This window comes from Erythranthe guttata, chromosome 2, assembly GCF_056151865.1.
Source record: "Erythranthe guttata isolate IM_541 chromosome 2, IM_541, whole genome shotgun sequence".
In the NCBI taxonomy this organism is placed as follows: domain Eukaryota; kingdom Viridiplantae; phylum Streptophyta; class Magnoliopsida; order Lamiales; family Phrymaceae; genus Erythranthe; species Erythranthe guttata.
This window is the reverse complement of record NC_142534.1, coordinates 718,062-738,855: the sequence shown is the minus strand read 5'-3', so window position 1 is coordinate 738,855 and position 20,794 is coordinate 718,062. Positions and strand designations below refer to the sequence as shown.

At 32.2% G+C, this 20,794-nt stretch overlaps 2 protein-coding genes across 2 annotated transcripts; both read right to left on the bottom strand.

Moving 5' to 3' along the window:
* Nucleotides 1-15,730: 15,730 nt before the first annotated feature.
* On the bottom strand, nt 15,731-17,565 carry LOC105957708 (V-type proton ATPase 16 kDa proteolipid subunit). The gene is made up of 3 exons (XM_088822338.1): nt 17,425-17,565; nt 17,048-17,333; nt 15,731-16,133 (listed from the first exon to the last, which is right to left on the bottom strand). Exons 1-3 carry the CDS (start codon nt 17,501-17,503, stop codon nt 16,001-16,003), a joined length of 498 nt encoding a protein of 165 aa, XP_088678464.1. The 5' UTR covers nt 17,504-17,565; the 3' UTR covers nt 15,731-16,000.
* A 544-nt stretch (nt 17,566-18,109) lies between these two features.
* Nucleotides 18,110-19,680, bottom strand: LOC148772061 (uncharacterized). The gene is made up of 3 exons (XM_088822320.1): nt 19,518-19,680; nt 18,988-19,419; nt 18,110-18,852 (listed from the first exon to the last, which is right to left on the bottom strand). The coding sequence occupies exons 1-3, from the start codon at nt 19,678-19,680 to the stop codon at nt 18,110-18,112; spliced, it is 1,338 nt and encodes a 445-aa protein (XP_088678446.1).
* Nucleotides 19,681-20,794: the final 1,114 nt, after the last annotated feature.

Below are 20,794 nucleotides of genomic sequence, written 5' to 3'. Positions count from 1 at the left end.
GTTTCAGGTAAAAATTAATATTCATTTTAATTATTAAATATTTTTAGAAACTCTTTCTACTCATCGTAAATGTGATTTTACGAATTGAGGTAGATATTAAAATATTATATTATTATACGAGTAAAAGTTGAGGTGTTTGCAGTTTTTTTTGAAAAATTGGCTGTAACCTTTATTTATAAGTTAATGTATTTGCAAAATGAATTTTGTATTATAGCATATTTCTGCAAAAAATATAAAAAATAATTTTGTAACGGGTATTTAAAGAAAACATAACAAAAGCATTATAAATGTTGCAAATATGTTTTGCTAATTAGAGAAAAAAATACGAAAGCTGCATTTACAAACTCTTTCTCATATGTGTATATATATATATATATATATAGTGTTCTAAAAATCAGCCAAGGCGGCCGATTAATCGGTCGCCGAGGCGGAGGCGGTCCAAAACTTTTACAATTTTAGTTTAAAGGTTTGAAAAATCAATTTTTTGCCTGTGAGGCGGTTTGAGGCGGTCCGAGGCGGTCAAACCTTTAAGGCGGGTCAAACTTCGTTGGCAAAAATCGGCAAAAGATCGGGCAAATATTGATTTTTTTTTTAAATCAAAATAAAAGTTGGGATTTTAATAAAAAAAAAAAGGAATTTATGCTTTATTTTATTTGTGTAAATTATTATTGTTAAAGAACTAATTATGTATGCCAAAAATGTATGTAAATTCAAAAAAAATTGCCTTTCTATTTATATTTTATAAGGATATTTATGTATTATGATCTTATTATTATTAAGCTTTTATTATGTTATTAGAATATATACACGATAGAGATATAACTATATTTAAATATTTTTTATCTATGTTTTGAGTATTTATAAATAATATCTATAAATATATTATATTAAATTTTAAAAATCGATTTATTTCTGATTTATCGCCGATTAATCACCGCCGCACCGATTAATCGTGAGTCGGTGCCTGACTCACTCGGACCAAATTACCGCTTTTTACAACCTTGTACATATATATATATATATAGATATAAATATAGCACGGCACCGATATAATTAGTTTTGGTTAGTATCTCTTATCAATAAAACGTGAGGAGTTGAAATTTACCTGAAACGAACAAAAAAGGAAACAAGCACGAAACTTCTCATAATTGTACTTGAGATTAGACGAACCTAATTTCAACCCAACTGTATTCACATTTATTACCGACCAAATTCAGCCCAATATTTCTCTAAGAGCATCTCCAACCTTGTTCATTTTGGAGTGGTAAAAGCTAAATTTTACCAGTTTTAGCATTTTCAATCAAAAAATCATGCTCCAAAGGAAGAGGTATAATTTACCTCATTAGCTAAAATCAAAATCTCAAATGCTATATATACCACTTACTATTCACAAGAGCTATATAAAAATATATTAAAATAATATACTCAACCCCACATCCCATCTCCCAAAAATGATAAAATTAAAATTGATTACCCACTACATCACTCTTTCAAATAGCAAATATAATAAAATATTATAAAATGTTAAATTATAGATGGTATGGTTGGAGAATGCACAAACAATTAACTTGTTAAAACACTATTTAAATGCTAAAATAAGTATAGCATGCCAATTTTTACCTCACATGATTGGAGATGCCCTAATAAGATAATGGAAATTTTAGCAAATAATTATATAAATTTATAAATAAATAAAAATGAAAAAAACAAATCATAATCCGTTAGAATTTGTAAATCGTAACAATTTGCTTACCAAGTATTTCATTTTCAACAAAAAAGAATTCGTAACAAGAAATCTACAGCCAACGTATTGATGCACTGGATATACATATAATCTTATATAATAGCTTGAAAACTATACGACCAGGGATTCAAACATTGATTAATTAACACAAGCTAATTTATTTCAATTGCTAAGTCATTTTTTACAGGACAAATAATTTTGCTTACCAAGTATTTCATTTTCAACAGTTAAAAAAATAGGAAAAATGTCATGTTTTATTTCTCCACCAATAATTACGTTGAGCGTGCTTAGGCGTAAGTTTAATATATGATTATCTATTGTCATCATTTACTTACCAAGTGTTCTTTATGTTATTTATGTATGACTTTTGTAACATTATCAATCGGTGTCTTTTGCTTACTCAAATCCAATCATTTATTTCTGTAATAAAAAAAATATTAATAATAATAATAAATAAATAAAAAATTGAATGATTTAGCTTGATTTCCGAGAAATTTCCCTTTTAAGGGAAAAGAGAAATCGAGGGCCCTTTATTTAAACGCGGAGATAACACGTAGCAGAAACAAACAATTGATAATTAGTAAAGAATAGAGTGGAGGAGGAACTCAATTGCAAATATACTACTTAACAAAAAGGAAAACCAAAAAAAGGTAAATGAGAAAATAGAAAATAAAATTGAAAATTCCAAATTTCCCTCTTAACTAAATTCTAAAATAGCATTCACGTACACAAGGTCGTATCTAAGCGGTTTTGTAGATGTTATACCAGATGTAATATATTGTGTGATCGTTTTCTTTTTCTTCCCATCAAAATTTACGTTACCGCAACCAAAACCTTGTGCAGTTGTACAAGTTGAAATAATTTGAAATCGATTGGATTTTATTATTTGCTTAATAAGATGTTCGGTTTTTAATAAAATTAGTAGTACCCGACTGCTAAGATAGTAGGTAGTATTTACAAAGTAAAAAAGAAATAACAATACTCATAAGACAACAAAAACTAGAATTGAATTACCGCGACTTTACCGCGCCACGGGCTCGGGCCGGGCCTTACCCGACCTTTGAAAGAAACAAAAATTTATTACTAATAGCTACTCCCTCCATGCCAAAATATATGTCGCTTTGGGTTGATGCGCATATTAAGAAAACTAATAAATGTGTATCGATTTTAGAGAAAAATATATAGAATGACTAAAATATTCATGTTATTAATGTTGTTTCCATTAATTCTCGTTTAATTAATGAATAGTAATAAGGGTAAATTGAAAAAATAGTAATTAATGCATCATTGAAATTCTAAAGTGATAGATAATTTGAAACAAGAAAATTCGCCCAAAGCGACAGTTAATTTGGAACAAAGGTAGAGGGACGGAGTACTATTTAGTCAATTGAATTTAAGTAACTTAAAAACTAACTTATTTTAAGAGGAAAAACAGAATTCAAGAAATTACATTTTTAATATCCTATATATAAAAGAAAGAAACGCTAGGGCAACCCTAAGAAACCCTAATGTCATATTTGTAATTTTTTTTCAATTTTTATCAAATTTTTATCTCCTTAATATTATTTTAAATATTATTTTTGAATTTTATCATATTTGTATCCCCTAAATATTATTTTAAATATTATTTTTTATTTTTATCAGATTTTTGTCTCCTAAATATTATTTTTTATTTTTATCAAATTTTTATCTCCTAAATATTATTATAAATAATATTTTTTTAATTTTATCAAATTTATATCTCCTAAGTCCTAACTATAATTTTAAATATAATTTTCAACTTTTAGCAGATTTTTATCTCCTAAATATTATTTTCGAATTTTATCAAATTTATATCTCCTAAATAATATTTTAAATATTTTTTTCGAGTTTTATCATGTTTTTATTAGTTTTTTATCTCCTAAATATTATTTTCGTTTTTTATCAGATTATTGTCTCCTAAATATTATTTTCGATTTTTATCAAATTTTTATCTCCTAAATATTATTTTAAATAATAATTTTGATTTTAATCATATTTTATCTCCTAAATATTATTCTAATTATTATTTTCATATTTTATCAACTTTTATCTCATTAACATTATTTGAAATATTATTTTTGATTTTTTATCAAATTTTTATCTCCTAACTATTATTTTAAATTTTATTTTCGATTTTTATCTCCTAAATATTATTTTTGGATTTTTTTATCAAATTTTTTCCTCCTAAATATTATTTTATATATTATTATCGATTTTCATCAAATTCTCCTAGATATCTTATATATAAAAGAAAGAAACGATAGGGCAACCCTAAGAAACCCTAATGTCATATTTGTAATTTTTTTTCAATTTTTATCAAATTTTTATCTCCTTAATATTATTTTAAATATTATTTTTGAATTTTATCATATTTGTATCCCCTAAATATTATTTTAAATATTATTTTTTATTTTTATCAGATTTTTGTCTCCTAAATATTATTTTTTTATTTTTATCAATTTTTTATCTTCTTCATCCTATTGCATGTGTGGCAATTAGTTTACATCTTTTTCCATCATGGCTTATAGGTAATTTCATTTTGTTAAATTATGTGTTTCATTAATTTATACCAAAGTTTTCAAATTTTATGTATAACAATTATTTCATTTTATATTTTATTGGACATGTTATTGAAAGGGATGATTTGAGAAAATTAACCAAAAATGGGCGGAGCCACAAGCTATTGGAAGTCGACCTTCAAGACTTATTGTTTGTATGCGATATTTAATTTATTGTTTATATTTATTTTTGTTTCTTAATTTTCCAATTGTTAATTCCAGTGGCAAAACAACCTTAAAATGAGGCAGTGGAGAAGGGTTTAGTTCCGATGCAAGATGTATAGATGGCCTTTTACGATGGTATGTTGTGTTAGAAAATTTTATCGTACATACATACGAATTCCCAAGAACCAACATGTTTGAATCAACGACAATTATACAGAAACATAAACACGGAAGCGTACCTTACATAACGGAATCGAATCTTCGAATCTCCACTGGATTTGGGACAGGTCTTCCAAAGAATCCGCAGTTCCTTAATTATCTCTCTAACGATGGATTTTAGAAGAGACGGAATGGTTGCGTTTCTTTGGGGACCACGACCCTATATATAACTGTAGAGTCCAGTTATATTATAATTGTGATTCAGCCCCATCAATAAATCACAATTAAGCCCTAATTGTCTCTACACATTAGGCCCATAATCATAGTATAATACCCATAAGTCCAACCCATTAATCTTTATTAGATCACAATTAATTTGGACTTTCTTTTAGATAGCCATACACATTTACGTTACATATGTGAGCCCACATAATTATTGAAATAATTCCAACAATCTCCCACTTGGGCCACATATGCTATATACCTTATAAATGTGTACACCTTATGAGCTCAAAATTGCTATCATATAAAAGGTATTCCTTACAATCTCGTCCATTGACCATACTAATATAGGACTAAAGAGGCTTTCGTCACATTGATCGTGTCTAAACCCAACAGTAATCACGTATACCAATATAGCCAAACGACATAGATCAAATTATGGTGTGTAGCATGGAAATTACATGTAATGTGATCTTAACATGCCTATTTCCAACTGGTCCTATTTTAAACTTTATTGAGACCAAACCTTAACATAATTGTACAAAGCGCAACCAAATACTTTATTTCAGCAGAAAACTTAATACACAACTTTGTGTCCAAACATATCATAGAGCTACCAAAATGTGTTTATATATACACACACGTACAAACTCCCACTGAACCATAATATCCTTAAATGATATAACGCCTATATGAGCAATGCTCATGAATACCTTATGCGTTAATCCTTTAGTAAGCGGATCCGCAATTGTGGAGTTTATCTTAATATGCTCTATGTACTGTTCACTTTGTACCTTTAATAACAAAAACTTTCACAAGCTCTTGTTGTTGTTCGAAAGTATAGCTGTTAAATATTGTCACCGTATAACTTTAATACAAATCAACATGTGCAGCCTAATGACAAATGTTTATAGCTATATTTAAAAATAAGATGCCAAAAAAATTTACCATAAATTCTTAACCATCGTGAAAAGAGCTTAAACTGTTTGCTTAACACTCATGTCGAAATAGCTCAATCACTTAGGTCTACATTAACCAAAATGGATCTATACTTTATACACATCATAAAAATCAAAATCATGAATAAACCACACGATCTCCCAAAATATATGATTTTGATAAATGAGCATATGTATATAACTTACATTCCCTATAGTTACTGTATAACCCATTTGGCTGCTTTGCTAAATGATCCACTTTATAGGGTTATTCAAATATCTGCCTAACTTTATGCACACCTTAACCGAATGCGTACATTCTTTTACTTCAAATATTTATCGGGCGAATTGAGACTAAACAAGTCTCCTTTGTTGTGAGATTATCTCCCACTGATCCTTGGGTATATACAATCATTAACGTTATTTATCTCAAAGTGCATATGAGATAATTAACTTAGGATTATAACATCATTAACGGGAATTTTAATTTCATTAATGGACTACTTTAGTTCACAATCAATATCCTTCAAATCTTTAAATATTAAGATTGTATGGTTGCACTTTATTGTTCCATAAATGTTACCATTTGAGAAACATATTCATTTTGTCCATAAATTTCTTAATAGAGTCGATATGAGTGAAATCTTTAAAATGACTAAACGTACCATATATCTTTCAATATTGCCCATTTGAATTACATTTGGTCTTAATTATTTGTAACCAAATAAATTCACACCTTATGGCAATTCGATAAGATCCTAATGTATTGTCATTCTAAATTCCAACTCATCTTTAATGGCTTATTCTCTTAAGGTTGTTGAGTTTTCTCTCTGTAGTGACAATTACCAAAACTTGATTTGGGGAATTGTTCAACATTGTCTTATCAAAACTCCAAATCTACTTTTCAAACAATGACAAGTATAAAAAACATGCATATTGTCAAAAGCAGTATTACGAATCAAATTGATTCATCTTTAAAGACAATGTCTTTAATCTAAATTTCTCCCCTCAAACTCAACATCCTTAAAAGATTTTAAATTTCCCCTTTTAAAAATAATATATTGCAGCACTTAATGTTTCTCCTAAATATACCTTAGTGAAGAAGAATGACTTATCATACTTCTTTGAATGTCATTGAATGTTCTATTCTTGAATTTTGTACCATTTAAATTGCTTATGCAAGATTTTACTGTAAGAGACTTTTACTTAAATTATAGGTTAAATTTTGAATTATAAAATAGACCGAGCTTAATATTTCCAAATGAACAAGCTAACCGAATTTGTACAAGAGAAAATTTAAATCCATCTAATGACGGTACCAAAGGCCTATTTCATAATTCAAAAGAAAACCTAGGAGTCCTCATAGTCTCAATCCCAAATATCTTACATAACCTTTATAGATGTATCTTTCAACATCAATTGAATATTGCTTATGTAAATAACCCTTATATACACACTTACGTGAATAGTGTAACCCAGGATCTATTCACTAAATGTGTCAAGGTACAAAGTCAAAATATATTTTAGAACATATTAAAGCGAGAAACAAGCATAATTACGTTATTCAACGTACCTGAGATGTAAACTGCAATTATAAATATTTATCTTAAGACGTACACTAGTCAAATTAGCACTTAGTCTTTTCTCCCTTAATTATTTATTTTTCGTGTGTACGGTCAAAGTTTTATTCTTTATGTTTTACAACAAACCTTATATTGACCGTTCACGGAGAAAAAATAAATTAAACCATATCCACTTTTAAGTCAGCGAAACCACACTAACTGAAGTGCTATAACTGAAAATGAGATTAGACTATTACTTAATGTGCTTAGTTATGTTCCTTTTCTTTATACCTTATTTAAACAATAGATGTTAAAATCTAATTTGTTCTAGCTTTATCGTTTTAAACTAAAACGTATCCGTACTATCTTTAAGGAACCTTCTAGTACGTAGCCCTAATTAAACCTTATGCCCCCGAAAATTATTTAAAATAGATGCACCTAATGATCTTAAATTTTAGTATTAGAACGATGATATACTCTAGGTTCTTCTATTGTTCTACCCAAAATAAAATAAAATTAAGATCTATGCACCATAATAAATAATAATGATAAAAATATTTGTGCAATTAAGCACAAACGTGTTATAGGCAGATAATGTATAAGCAGATAAAAAAAATGAAATAGAGAACGTAAATAAAATCAATATGCTCACATTATGATCCAAAGTTTGACTTTGAAAACTTTAAATAATTATGGAATACATCTCAAGATGCCTAGCACAACATTAATATCAAGCCGAGGGGACAATAATATTAACTGTAAGTGGCACTCTTGTTGTAGTAATCAAACATTGATAGTAAATCCTGTCAAATAATAAGTCCATCGAGGGATGCAACTATCATTCACATGGAGCCCAACAACCATCACATATTTATTACCACATATGCATATGTGGTTCGGCCAAATATCAACATACCGAGGGGTATAGTTAATATTCGCATGAATTCACATACACACAATCATCTTGACATTCTCAATAAGCTAACCTACGCAGAGAGGTCACGAGGGTGGCTTCATGCTTCAATTAGTTCTTTTAAATGTCAGACAAACTTAATAACAAGTCATTAGATGTACCCAAAAAATTATTCAAAAATTTAAAGTCGTTGTTGAACGCTAAGGTTCTAATGACATCACCTGAGCGCTAACAGGCTGTATCCAACACTAAAGTTGCCTCACTGTATTGTTTTCGAATCAAACTCAGTAATATGGTTATTCATAATAAATGAGTATGAATTGAAAACATCGAATCCATCTTTATTTTGAATTTGAGCTAAAGATAATGTGGGGCTCACAATTCAATCTTATTTAGATAGTGGCCAAAATAAAATTTTAACCAAGAAATCTAACCTTATATGGATTGGAACTAAATTAATAAACTTAATTAGACTTAAATAAAAGCCTTGAGTCAAATATCGAAAAAATCAATCCTTATTTGGTTAATAATAACCACAATCCATATTTTGACTCGGTAACGATTAATGATAATGGATCAAAACGTTATTGAATTAAAAATTCATTTGTATCCTTAATTTTGACCCAGTAATCAAAAAATTTAAGTCTAAACGGCATAAACTTTATCATCTGAAAAGTCCCCAAATTAGCCTTAGAAAATCGAAAATGAATTTCACTTTATTGACCAAACAAACCCTGAAATGAATTTAAAAGAATTCACATATTAGTTTGGTCCCTCAAAATAATTGAAATGTTTTAAACGGCCCCTAAAACTTTAAATTAACTTTTTATTCCTTAAAAATTGCCTTTGCCCCAAAACCAGAAAATCTTTCAACTTAAACGACTGAATTGAAATTTTGAAAGAAAAGCATTTGAGTGAAAAGGGACCAAAGATCAGAAATACTAAATTTGAGATATATAATATATTTTTTTGAAAAATATATGACTGTTTTGGGAGAAACTTTAAAAGTGGGGACTGAAATGCACTTATCAAAAGCTTTGGGCCCAAAATCAGATTTTCATTTATTATAAATTGACCCCAGCCCAAAATCAGGAATTACCCAAATATGGGGTCAATTTGTAATTTCAGAAAAATGATTGGAGTAAGTTGCAATTTGCTAGAACTTTATCAACCTAATTTTGCCTCTCTAGCAAATCAACCGCCGTCATACAGCCAACTCCACCGCCACCATCAATACCACATACCACCGCCGGAAACACGCAACCCACAATTATCAACGCCGTCGGAATCCACCGTCGGCGCTCCGGCTTCCCTTTAGGCGAATCACGCCACTCGACATCAGTAATAATATGAGCACACGCAATCATTTCACCTAATGGATGCCGGAAAAGAAGCGAAGGGGTTGGTGGTTGGTGGTCGACGACGGCCGATGAAATTGGCGGTAGTGAAAAAAAAACGGTGCAGCAGGCTCGACCTGATGGCCGCCGCCCCAAATTTCAGATTTGGAATTCTCAGATGTGCACCTTAAACCTTACCTTTAATCCAAATAGATTAGACAGATAAACTAATCCGAATTTTCAACCATAAAGGTTGGACCAAAGAAATCGTAAACAACAAAACTAATATCTGTCATATTCACAACTAGTCATAAGCGGAACAATTGAATAAATCCACGTAATTGAATTAAACTTCAGAATTCAGATTTTAATGAAACCCTAATTTCAAAACAAAACTAATGCGATAAAGCAGATTTCATAACATTCACATAAGAAATTCAATTACAAATTGGCAATTCGAAATTAAAAAACTAATTTCAGAACATACTGTATATCACATAAATATCTGGCCGAAACTTTGAAAATTAAATCCATGAAAACATAGATTTCTCATGGTAACAACTTGACGAGAACTTTAACACATAAAATTATCGATGATTCAAAACATGGTGGCTCTGATACCACTTGTTAGAAAATTTTATCGTACATACATACGAATTCCCAAGAACCAACATGTTTGAATCAACGACAATTATACAGAAACATAAACACGGAAGCGTACCTTACATAACGGAATCGAATCTTCGAATCTCCACTGGATTTGGGACAGGTCTTCCAAAGAATCCGCAGTTCCTTAATTATCTCTCTAACGATGGATTTTAGAAGAGACGGAATGGTTGCGTTTCTTTGGGGACCACGACCCTATATATAACTGTAGAGTCCAGTTATATTATAATTGTGATTCAGCCCCATCAATAAATCACAATTAAGCCCTAATTGTCTCTACACATTAGGCCCATAATCATAGTATAATACCCATAAGTCCAACCCATTAATCTTTATTAGATCACAATTAATTTGGACTTTCTTTTAGATAGCCATACACATTTACGTTACATATGTGAGCCCACATAATTATTGAAATAATTCCAACATGTTGTCGATAGTTTAGTTTTGATTATGTTAACTTAGTTATTAAATCTAATTACTTTTAAGCTCAACATGGAAGACATAATTGATGATTTTTTTCCTGGTTCAAATTTTCAATCTACTGGTATTAGCTGATTCAATTCATTTGGAAAATTATTCAACAGTAAAGTTATGTTTTTTTTTTTGTGTAGTATATTTAATAATGTTCCAGTATAATATAATTTTGATCATACGATACATCAAACGTTTGTTTATATTCTTACAACATCAAAAGAATGCAATTTGTTGTCCCGTGCATCGCACAGGTACAATTACTAGTATTATTAATAATAGATATAGATTTACAATTTACAAATGACAATTAAAATTGGAATCTACGGACCAATGAAGAAAATGAAATGTTAAGGAATAAGGAGTAACCCATGTGCAAAACACTGAAAAATAATTAATAATTAATAATGAATAATAATATGGTTTTGTTTCTTATTACCCGTAAACAAATGAGTGCTCTGACTTGCTGACTGACAAAAAACTGTAAGGATTAATATTTGTGTGGTCATAATTCTTTGTTTGGGGGCATCTCACATGGGGACACATCTTATGTAACATGTTCATACTTGGTCTCTATTTTTCCATATTAATTCTCATTTTATTTTTTATTCATTTTTTTATTTGATTGGAATATTCGACAATTTCAAGGCATACTATTAAATAAATAAAAGCATTAGACATGAAAATTAATACAACATTACGATAACGAATACCACGTGTCGGGCCATATCTTTGAATTTGGGCAATAGTGAAAGGTTGATGAAAGTAGATGTATCATGGTGAGATATTTATAAATATAAATATAAATATAAATATAAATATAAATATAAATATCCGAGTTTCGCCTAATTTAAATTTGAAAGATGGACGTTTACATATAGTCGAAATAGACAATACATAACCCATATCCAGAATTGAGGATGGAGAATTCCTTTTTTTATTTTTTTTATTTTGTTATATATTGAATCTAGGACAATATATATTTAAAAAAATAAACATGCACAATTATCAATTATCATAGACCACAAGTGCAAAAACGGAAAAGTTAGAGGGGCGAACATGACATTTTAATGAATAGGTGTCACATTTTTTATGGGAATCTAATAAAATAATTAATTACTTATAAAAAAAAATGCTAATTAAAATGATTAAATCAATCAAGCAGGCAGCTATTACGGTGCGTTGGATTCAGCACCGGTTATTCCGGAGTTTATTAATCTTAATTTTTTCAAAGGGATATGCTTTGGATACTCGAGAAAATGGTGGGGTACTTCACCCTAGCTTAGAAAGATTCTTCACTAAAATTGTCATGAATTAAAATTTGTGTAAATTACGACCAGCACTCAAAGGGTAAAGTTAAATTACGAAAACCTCCCTCATGTTTTAATAATTATGATCATTCCATCAACTATGAATTTTCTTACACGTCCATCTTAGTGATTTTAAATTCAACATCTTTTACATTCCATGTAATATTCTCTTTTTGTGGAAAAATACAGTTTCTAATGCACTACAATATGATGTTTACAAGTTACATTTTATGATCATCTTATTTTAAAATGTAAAGCTCGAATGTGATAAAACTGGTAGAAACTAGAGAATCTTTCAAATAATCTAGATAATTCCACAAAATTTGACACCGCAATGATGGACTTGAAAGAAGAATCATAATTGATGGAATGATTAAAATTACCAAAACATGAGATGTTTTGCCATAATTTACCATTACATAGTATATAATAATGTATAAAAATAGACAAGATGTTTGTATTAGGAAAGAACCTGCTAACATATTGAGAAGTCAAGAGACTATACAAATAATTTCCTGTCTGCTGCTAACTATATAATACATAGACATAAGAATATGAATCTTCAATTATTAGGAAACCCATATCGAATTGAATAAGATTAAAATAAATATTTAATAAAAATAATAAATAAATAATATAAATTCTCCAATTTTACCGATAACACATCAAGTTTGCATTACACTGCTAACTAATTGAAGCATAACACATACACTAAAAATATGATTTCGGATGATAAACGGCCATGAATAAAATTCAACAAGCCAAAAGGATTGGGAATAGAAAATCTTATCCAAAATAATCGATGTGGACCAATTATACTTGGCCACCATTTTAACAAGGGGTAGTAAGTGCTGAATGATGTGCTTATGTATGTTGTTGTGTGTCGTGGGGGTGTCAGGTAAAAGATCACATATATAATAAATTTACACAATCATTTAATATATATATATATACAACATCTTAAGCTCTATATACATATAGAAACAAAAGGATTTTCTGTGATTTAGAGTCTAAAGCCTCGTTTGGTTGCTGAACTAAAATTAAATAGTATAATGAAAATTCAATTATTTTATCGGATCACGGGACGTTTAACAACAAAACACCCTAAAAGACAAGATAAAATATGATAATATAATATTTTTGAGTTGACCCAAAAAATTATTGAATTTATCGTACCTCAAAATCAAAACATGTCCGATTACTTAGCTAATCAGGGTTAATCTCCACAACCAAACAAGAAATTATCAAAGTCGGACGAAAACTCGAACAATTGTAAAAAAATTAAAATTGGATTTAAAAAAAAAAATAGAATTTCGTGTTGCATTATGTAATGCACGTTCTTGAAGTGATCATAAAATGGGCACACCAGTGAAGTCAGTAACTGGCTTAGCTCAGTACTGAGAACATCACCTAACTTTTTTTAATGCACAAGTATCCTAAGTACATCCAAAAGCTTTTTTTTTTTTTTTTTTTTTTTTTTTTTTAAGTAACATGGCTCCCATACTGGGACTTTTTCTTTCTATAATGACCTAATTTTCTTAATTTTTTTTTTTGATTTTTTTGACATATAACCTACTTTGTTAACCTCATCAAATTTGTGAACCGTTCATCTGATAGGATTACCTAATTAAATTAAATTAAATTACACTTTCAGTATCGCTTTTAAGGCCAAGAAAAAACTGCACTATTGCGTCACGTAAGAGGGCCCACATATTGCGTTTCATACTAACGAACAACTGATTAAACAAGATTTGAGATTTTTGCAAGTGAAAGCCCCCACTGACTTGAATCAAACTTATCTACAAGATTAAACAATTAGTCGACATCTATGAGTAAACTCATCGAATAAGTTCTCTAATGGAAAGCAACGTTGTAACTATAACTGTAATTCTATAACTCATTCAAAACACTTGTCCATTGCATGATGAATTTGATTATGATGCATGCAGATAGAGATGGCAACGAAGCGTGTACCCGTGCAAAAACAAAAAGAAATACAATAACATCATATCTCAGATCAGAACCATACCAAACCCATTTAGAAACCAAAACCATACAAAAACCGTGGCGGTTTGATTTATTTTTTTACCAAAACTACCCATAGATTGCTAGCGAATCGAGTTTTTTTTGCCATCTCTACATTCCGATTCTCAAGTTATTATACAAATTAAACGCATATAATTTCATTTTCCTTTTATTTTTGGATAATTGAGCTCGATTAAATCGTCATCTCTTCTATTTCTTTTTGGGTACAGTTTAGGGTAGATGCACGCAAATTAAATTTTTAATAAATAGAATTCTATTTAAAGGAAAAAGCTCGAAATTAACGAATAGGCATATTAAGAAAGCTATTTTATTAACTAATTTTTCTCTCAACATATACAAGGACAAAATCCCTAAGAAAAATAATAAGTTTGGCTTAAATTATTAGGACTCTTAAAAAAGCACCGGAGAATGATAAACAAATAGATTCCCCATTATTTATTACTAGGATTTATCTTAGGACCCTACAAATTAATTTTTGGTACAAATGTGTCCAAATATGTCAATTACAGCCCCCCCTCAAATTTCGTGAATCATCATCTTGGACCATGACTTAAAGGCATCAAAAAGTACCAAAATTGGTTTTATAATTCAAAGTTTGGCCAACCGGTTTTTTCTCAAGTGGTAAAAGATTAGCTACCTAACAAAATTTAACTATGTCGTAAATTACGACCATCCATGAGGTAAGATTAAATTACAAAAAAACCTCTAATATTTGGGCAATTACAACATAATCATCTAGATTTCGTGAAATGTTTTTTACTTTGTACTCGTTTTGTACAAAAATGCAGTTTCTGATGCATCACAATATGATATTAACAAACCAAGACACACATCTTAAGGTATCTTATTTCAAGATGTGGAGCTCAAATGAGGTAAAACGAATACAAACTGGAGAATATTCCACATAACCGAGAAGATTACATTAAATTTGATATTGCGAGGGTGGACGTGTGATAAAATTCATAGTTAAGGAGTTGGTCGTAATTATCCAAGCAAAATGAGTTTTTCATAATTTAACCTTACCTCAGGGATAAACATAATTCACCCTTTAAATATTTTTAAAGGATGCAAAAGAGTTGTAAGAATTCAAGCAGAAACCAACGTTTACAAAACTTTTACACTAATTTTCATTTCTCTATTAAACTCTAATTTTTTTTTATATATGTTTCTTTCTTTCGTTTCACTAGAGTCCACGTGTCCTATAGTTGATGCATTGAAATTGCAACTTGCAAGGGTCATATTCCAGTTAGCGGTCCAAACACAATCCTCTGTAATGTTCAGAGACGGGTCTTTTGATCTTCTCAAAGGACAATAATAAATTCAACATTGGGGTCTGTTTGGCAAACGTGGGGACAATATCCAACTTACCATATCCTTTTATGGCAGATAGATATTTGCTACCGCCACTCCGGGCCAGGGCACAAAAGCTTCAACAATTAAGGTCAAGAAGGGTCATATTTACCATTTATCAATGGGCCTTTAATCTTTCACGGGTTGGTTGCATTGGCTGTTTGTTTCCAAGCCCGTTTAACACGAGAGTCCAACAACACACATAAAAAACAAGACAGTGTGTGTGTGTGTGTGTGTGTGTGTGTTTAGTTCACAAAATTAAATGTTAGAAAATGCAAACAAGGCAATAATAATCCATATTGAAGGGTTCCTACGTCGATCACTAGTTCAAACGAATAAAAGAAATTGGGTAATGCAATAAATAGAGTCACATAAGCCCTTATTCGGTGACACAAAAATATATAAACTAATACGACAAACGACAACCACACCAAGATAGAATGCAGACAAGGGAAACACAATTACTTGTAATGGTGAAGAATAATGGAAGTAACAAATAGTAAATATATGCAGTAAAACGTTACCGTACTGTTACCTAGTCAGCTCTGGACTGGCCTGCTCGAGAAGACAATATAATTCCAACAATAAGACCGTAGAGTGCCAAAGCCTCGGCAAAAATAAGAATAAGGATCATCCCAACAAAAAGCTTTGGTTGCTGTGCATTAGCCCTGCAAATAACATTTATTTCGTTATGCTGGTTAAGAGAAACATATAAGAAAATAAAACATAGTCCAATTTATTTTATACAGTTAAAGAACATTGAAGCAACACAAGTTAGTCCAATTTATCCTCGTGGAAATACTAGTTACAAAGTCATCACTCCACAATAGCTACTAACGGCTCATCTATAGTTTAATAACTTGAAACGAATATGAAACAATAGAACCATGCTCAAATGTACAATTCAACATGTGCCTGAGAATCACAATTCAAGAGATTGGAATTGAATTAAGATCCTCTATAGATAAGATAAGCTTTCACCAGGAGTCGAATTAAGGGATTCGTCATTTGAAGGGAAGTAGAGTACTCAAGAATTCATGTATGTCGTAATTGAATAACAATCAGAAAATTCAAATATAAATATCAATGAAAAGACCATCTGCAAATCCTGAAACACGAGTTAATCCATTTCAGCAAGTTTCACATACGCATAATCGTATATTCTGCACCTGGTATATTCGGTATGCACAATCAGATATTCTAAACCAGGATGATTTTAAATATATATATTCCCATAAAACATTACCCAAGATAGGGTTATACACGGGGAATTATCGGCGACAGACAAGCACAAGAACAGACGCAATGGCTGCAAATCCATTCCGTCAATTGTACAATCAGAGATCACACCCGAACATATATAAATTCCATTAAGTGATGCTTCCTTTACATGGTTAACATTTAATTTTGCTTCTACATGATCAAATTACAACACAGTTATTTAAATTGATCTCCTAATTGCATATGTTACTTCTCCAAAGTTCAAATCACCACTCCCAATGGCATACAATCAACCAAAACAATCATATTTCAATTTGAATAAATCAAAATGTGGATATTAATCGGAAGAAAAAAAACATACCGAACACCAGCATCACCGACAATTCCAATAGCCATTCCGGCAGCAAGTCCAGCGAGTCCACAAGACAATCCAGAGGAGAGATGTGCGTATCCATCGAAAAGGTAATACGATTTGGCTTTAGGGTTAATACCAGTGCTGATAATTACAGCAATAATCAGACCGTAAATCCCCAAAACACCGGCCATAACAACCGGCACAATCGACTTCATCACAAGCTCCGGCCTCATCACGCCCATGGACGCCACGCCGACTCCGCTCTTTGCTGTTCCGTACGCCGCGCCCATACCTGTGAACGAACGAACACAAACAGATTTTACTCTCGAGTTATAATTGAAAAGTTACTCGAGAAGATGGAAAATTGAGCTAGGAGGCATTACATGAGAAGACGAGGGCGGCGGCGGCGCCGAGAAAGCCGAAAAACGGAGCAGTTTCATCGCCGCTGAAGGTTGAAGACATTTTCGATTTCAGTTCAGACTTCAGATCTCCGCGCGTGTGTATGAGTTGTGATTACTTCTGAGTTCTGACTGTGTGAGAAAGAGAGACCCGACCCAGTTTGTACCGTTATAAAAGACCCGAGAGAGAGAGAGAGAGAGAGAGAGAGACCCGACCCAGTTTGAACCGTTATAAAAGACCCGACCCAGTTTGTAATAAGGCCCATTATTAAGGATCTAGTCCAATTTGTGATAAGGCCCGTTACAGAGGGCCTAACCCGATTTATAATGCGTAGTAAAAGGGCGAAGTCAAAATTGGAATTATTCATTAAAAAAAAAAAGTCAAAATTGGAATTAATAATCCGCTCTCCTCCTCTTCCACATTGAAGTGTTAAGCTGTAATTGCAATATTTTCATTCCATTTTTAAATTCGAATTGAAATTGCTGTCTGTGACAGTAATCAAGATCCTTTTTTTTTTCCGAACAAAAACACCACGAAGTTTATTAATCTGAATATGAAATTTGCACACAATACAACGAGATTGAATGATAAACGAATATACATATAGCTATATAGCGATTATTCTAAATGCAAGAACACTGGATCGAGAAAACATATGAATGGGATTGATTAGAAGAATTTGGGGGGTTTGGAGATTGATTTTGGCGGGTTGAAATACTTTCTTGGGGCTTTCGGAATTGCAGGGAGCCGTGGTACAGGTGGAGCTCTGGGAATGGGATTTGGCTTTCTCTTGTTTGGTGGGTTTGATATTCCGATAATTGGTGAAGGAGATGGGTTTTGCGCAAATGGGGTTGGAGGTGCTGATAATTTTGGGGTTTTGGGTAAGTTTGGTTTCTTATGAATTGGAGTTGGTGTGGGTGAAGGTGTTTGATAAAATGGCGGAGCGAGAATTGGAGTTGGTGTGGCGGAAGGTGTTTGATGAAATGGTGGAGCAAGAATTGGTGTTTGTGTAGGGGAAGGTGTTCGATAAAATGGCGGAGCGAGAATCGGAGTTGGTGTGGGTGAAGGTGTTTGGTAAAATGGTGGAGGAATATTTGGTGTTGATGCAGGGGAAGGTGTTTGATGAAATGGTGGAGGAATATTTGGTGTTGATGAAGGGGAAGGTGCTCGATAAAATGGTGGTGGAATATTTGGCTTTGATGTGGGGGAAGGTGTTTGATGAAATGGTGGAGCAAGAAATGGAGTTGGTGCAGGGGAAGGTGTTTGATACAATGGTGGAGGAATTGGATTTGGTAACTTAACCATAGGAGGAAGTGGCGGTGATGATGCCGGAGCTGGTGGTGGGATCGGACTTTCCGGTGGAGGAAGTGGCGGTGATGATGCCGGAGCTGGTGGTGGGATCGGACTTTCCGGTGGAGGAAGTGGTGGTGATGATGCCTGGGGTGGTGGTGGGATCGGACTTTCCAGTGGAGGAAGTGGCGGTGATGATGCCGGAGCTGGTGGTGGGATCAGATTTTCCGGCGGAGGAAGTGGCGGTGCCGATGCAGGAGGTGGTGGTGGGGTAAAATTCTCCACCGGAGAAGGTGGTGGAAGAAGAGGAGGGAGAGGCTGTGATGGTGGTGAATAAAAAGGCCAAGTGGGGAAAAAAGTGAAATTTGGCAGTGTCCAAAGAAATGCTGATTGGCATGTCAAAGGTGAGAACTTTATTAGTATCGGCTTATTATTAAGCGACGTCGATTCGCCCTCAGCTGTGGTGATGAGTTTCAATGAGGCAAACTGCGCATTCTTTATCGGACATGGTGCACCAAACGATGACGACGGCTCATCACTCTGAAGCTTGGCAAAACAACCGCTCCCGTTTTTGGTGATGTCACCAGAAGCTAGGGTTACGGTAAATTTTCCGTCTCTATCAATTTCGCCGTTTCCCTGTGCATTTGTCGCTCTGTCACGTGATTTGCAGCGAATGAGTACATTGATCCCTGTGTGAGAAATCAACACTAGAGGGTAAGAAAAAAAAACAATACAAGAATGTTTCACATAATAATCATGAAAAAAAAAGAAAAAAAAAAAAAAGTACCGGTAGACGAGTGGCTGCTGCTAGATTGCTGCCTGATGCAATGAGGGCAATGTATGCGACCAACGACCTTATTAACTGTCGAATTATCGGCATGGCAGGAAATTAGAGATATTATTAATAGTAAAAAGAAACAATACCCGAAGAACTTAAGTTGAAATCCCATCGATCCCGACTTTCTACGGCTCGAGTTCTACTTCTCAGTGTGACAAGACTTTGAGTTTCTTGTTCAATTTATACTGCAATAATATTTACTTTTTTATTATAAAAATAAAGTTGTGTATTGAATCTTGAAAGGTCCCAGAGTAAGAATGCCACCGTATTTGCTGATGAGAAAATCTAGCAATGCATATATTTGCTAAATTCTCATCTCCAAGTACATTCCATTTTCTTGGTATAGTATCTATCCAGTTTCAATTGAAGTAAATGGCACACTTTGTTAGGTGAATATAAACAAATGAAAAACTTTTTATTTTATTTTTGATTTATAGGCACAAAGCACAGTCATCGGAACCCTAGATCTGACCTGAATCACTCAAATTTTTGGTTAGGTCTCTAACCCAAACCCCACATCATCCTATTTGAACTCTCTTGTGTTTCTCACACTCAGAGGTGAGTCTCAATCGCTCACCCGAAGAACAGAGATCTAAAAACAGAACAAAAATTCAAATTGTATGTTTGTTCCACTCTCTCGCTCTCATGGACTCTCTCTCACTCACTCGCAGAAAGACTTGCTATATACATGGAAAAGTCGGCGTGTCTCTAAAGTAGAGAGCAAGAAACAAACGGTCATCGTCATAGTCAAATGGTTGTATAGCCGAAAAATGCCAAGAGTCATTCAATGTGGAAGTACGAACAAATGAGAAACAACGTAAAGAGAAAGTAAAAAATTAGAGTGTGAGAGTGGCGGAGGTGAATTACCTCAAATAGATAGTTTGGATCAAACGGTGGAAATCAATGGCCTAAATCAAGAATCTAGAGGCTTCGAAAGGCTTGACCGGATCCGAATGCACTTAAGTGGTGAACTTGTGGTAAATTTGAATTAATGGGCTGAATTCCAAATAATTTAGTTGGGCCCAAAACCAACGACCATAAATTTCATCCAAATTTAATTTTCAATTGATTGATTATTCTTAAGGGTAAATGTAAGGGCCTTGGGGGCCATATGTAAATTGAGTGACAGTTCTTGAAAGATAAAGAAAGGTTCTTTAATTTAATTTTCATGCATCTACAGTATATAGTACACTAGCTTGACAACTGTTAGAATTTAGTTAGATAGA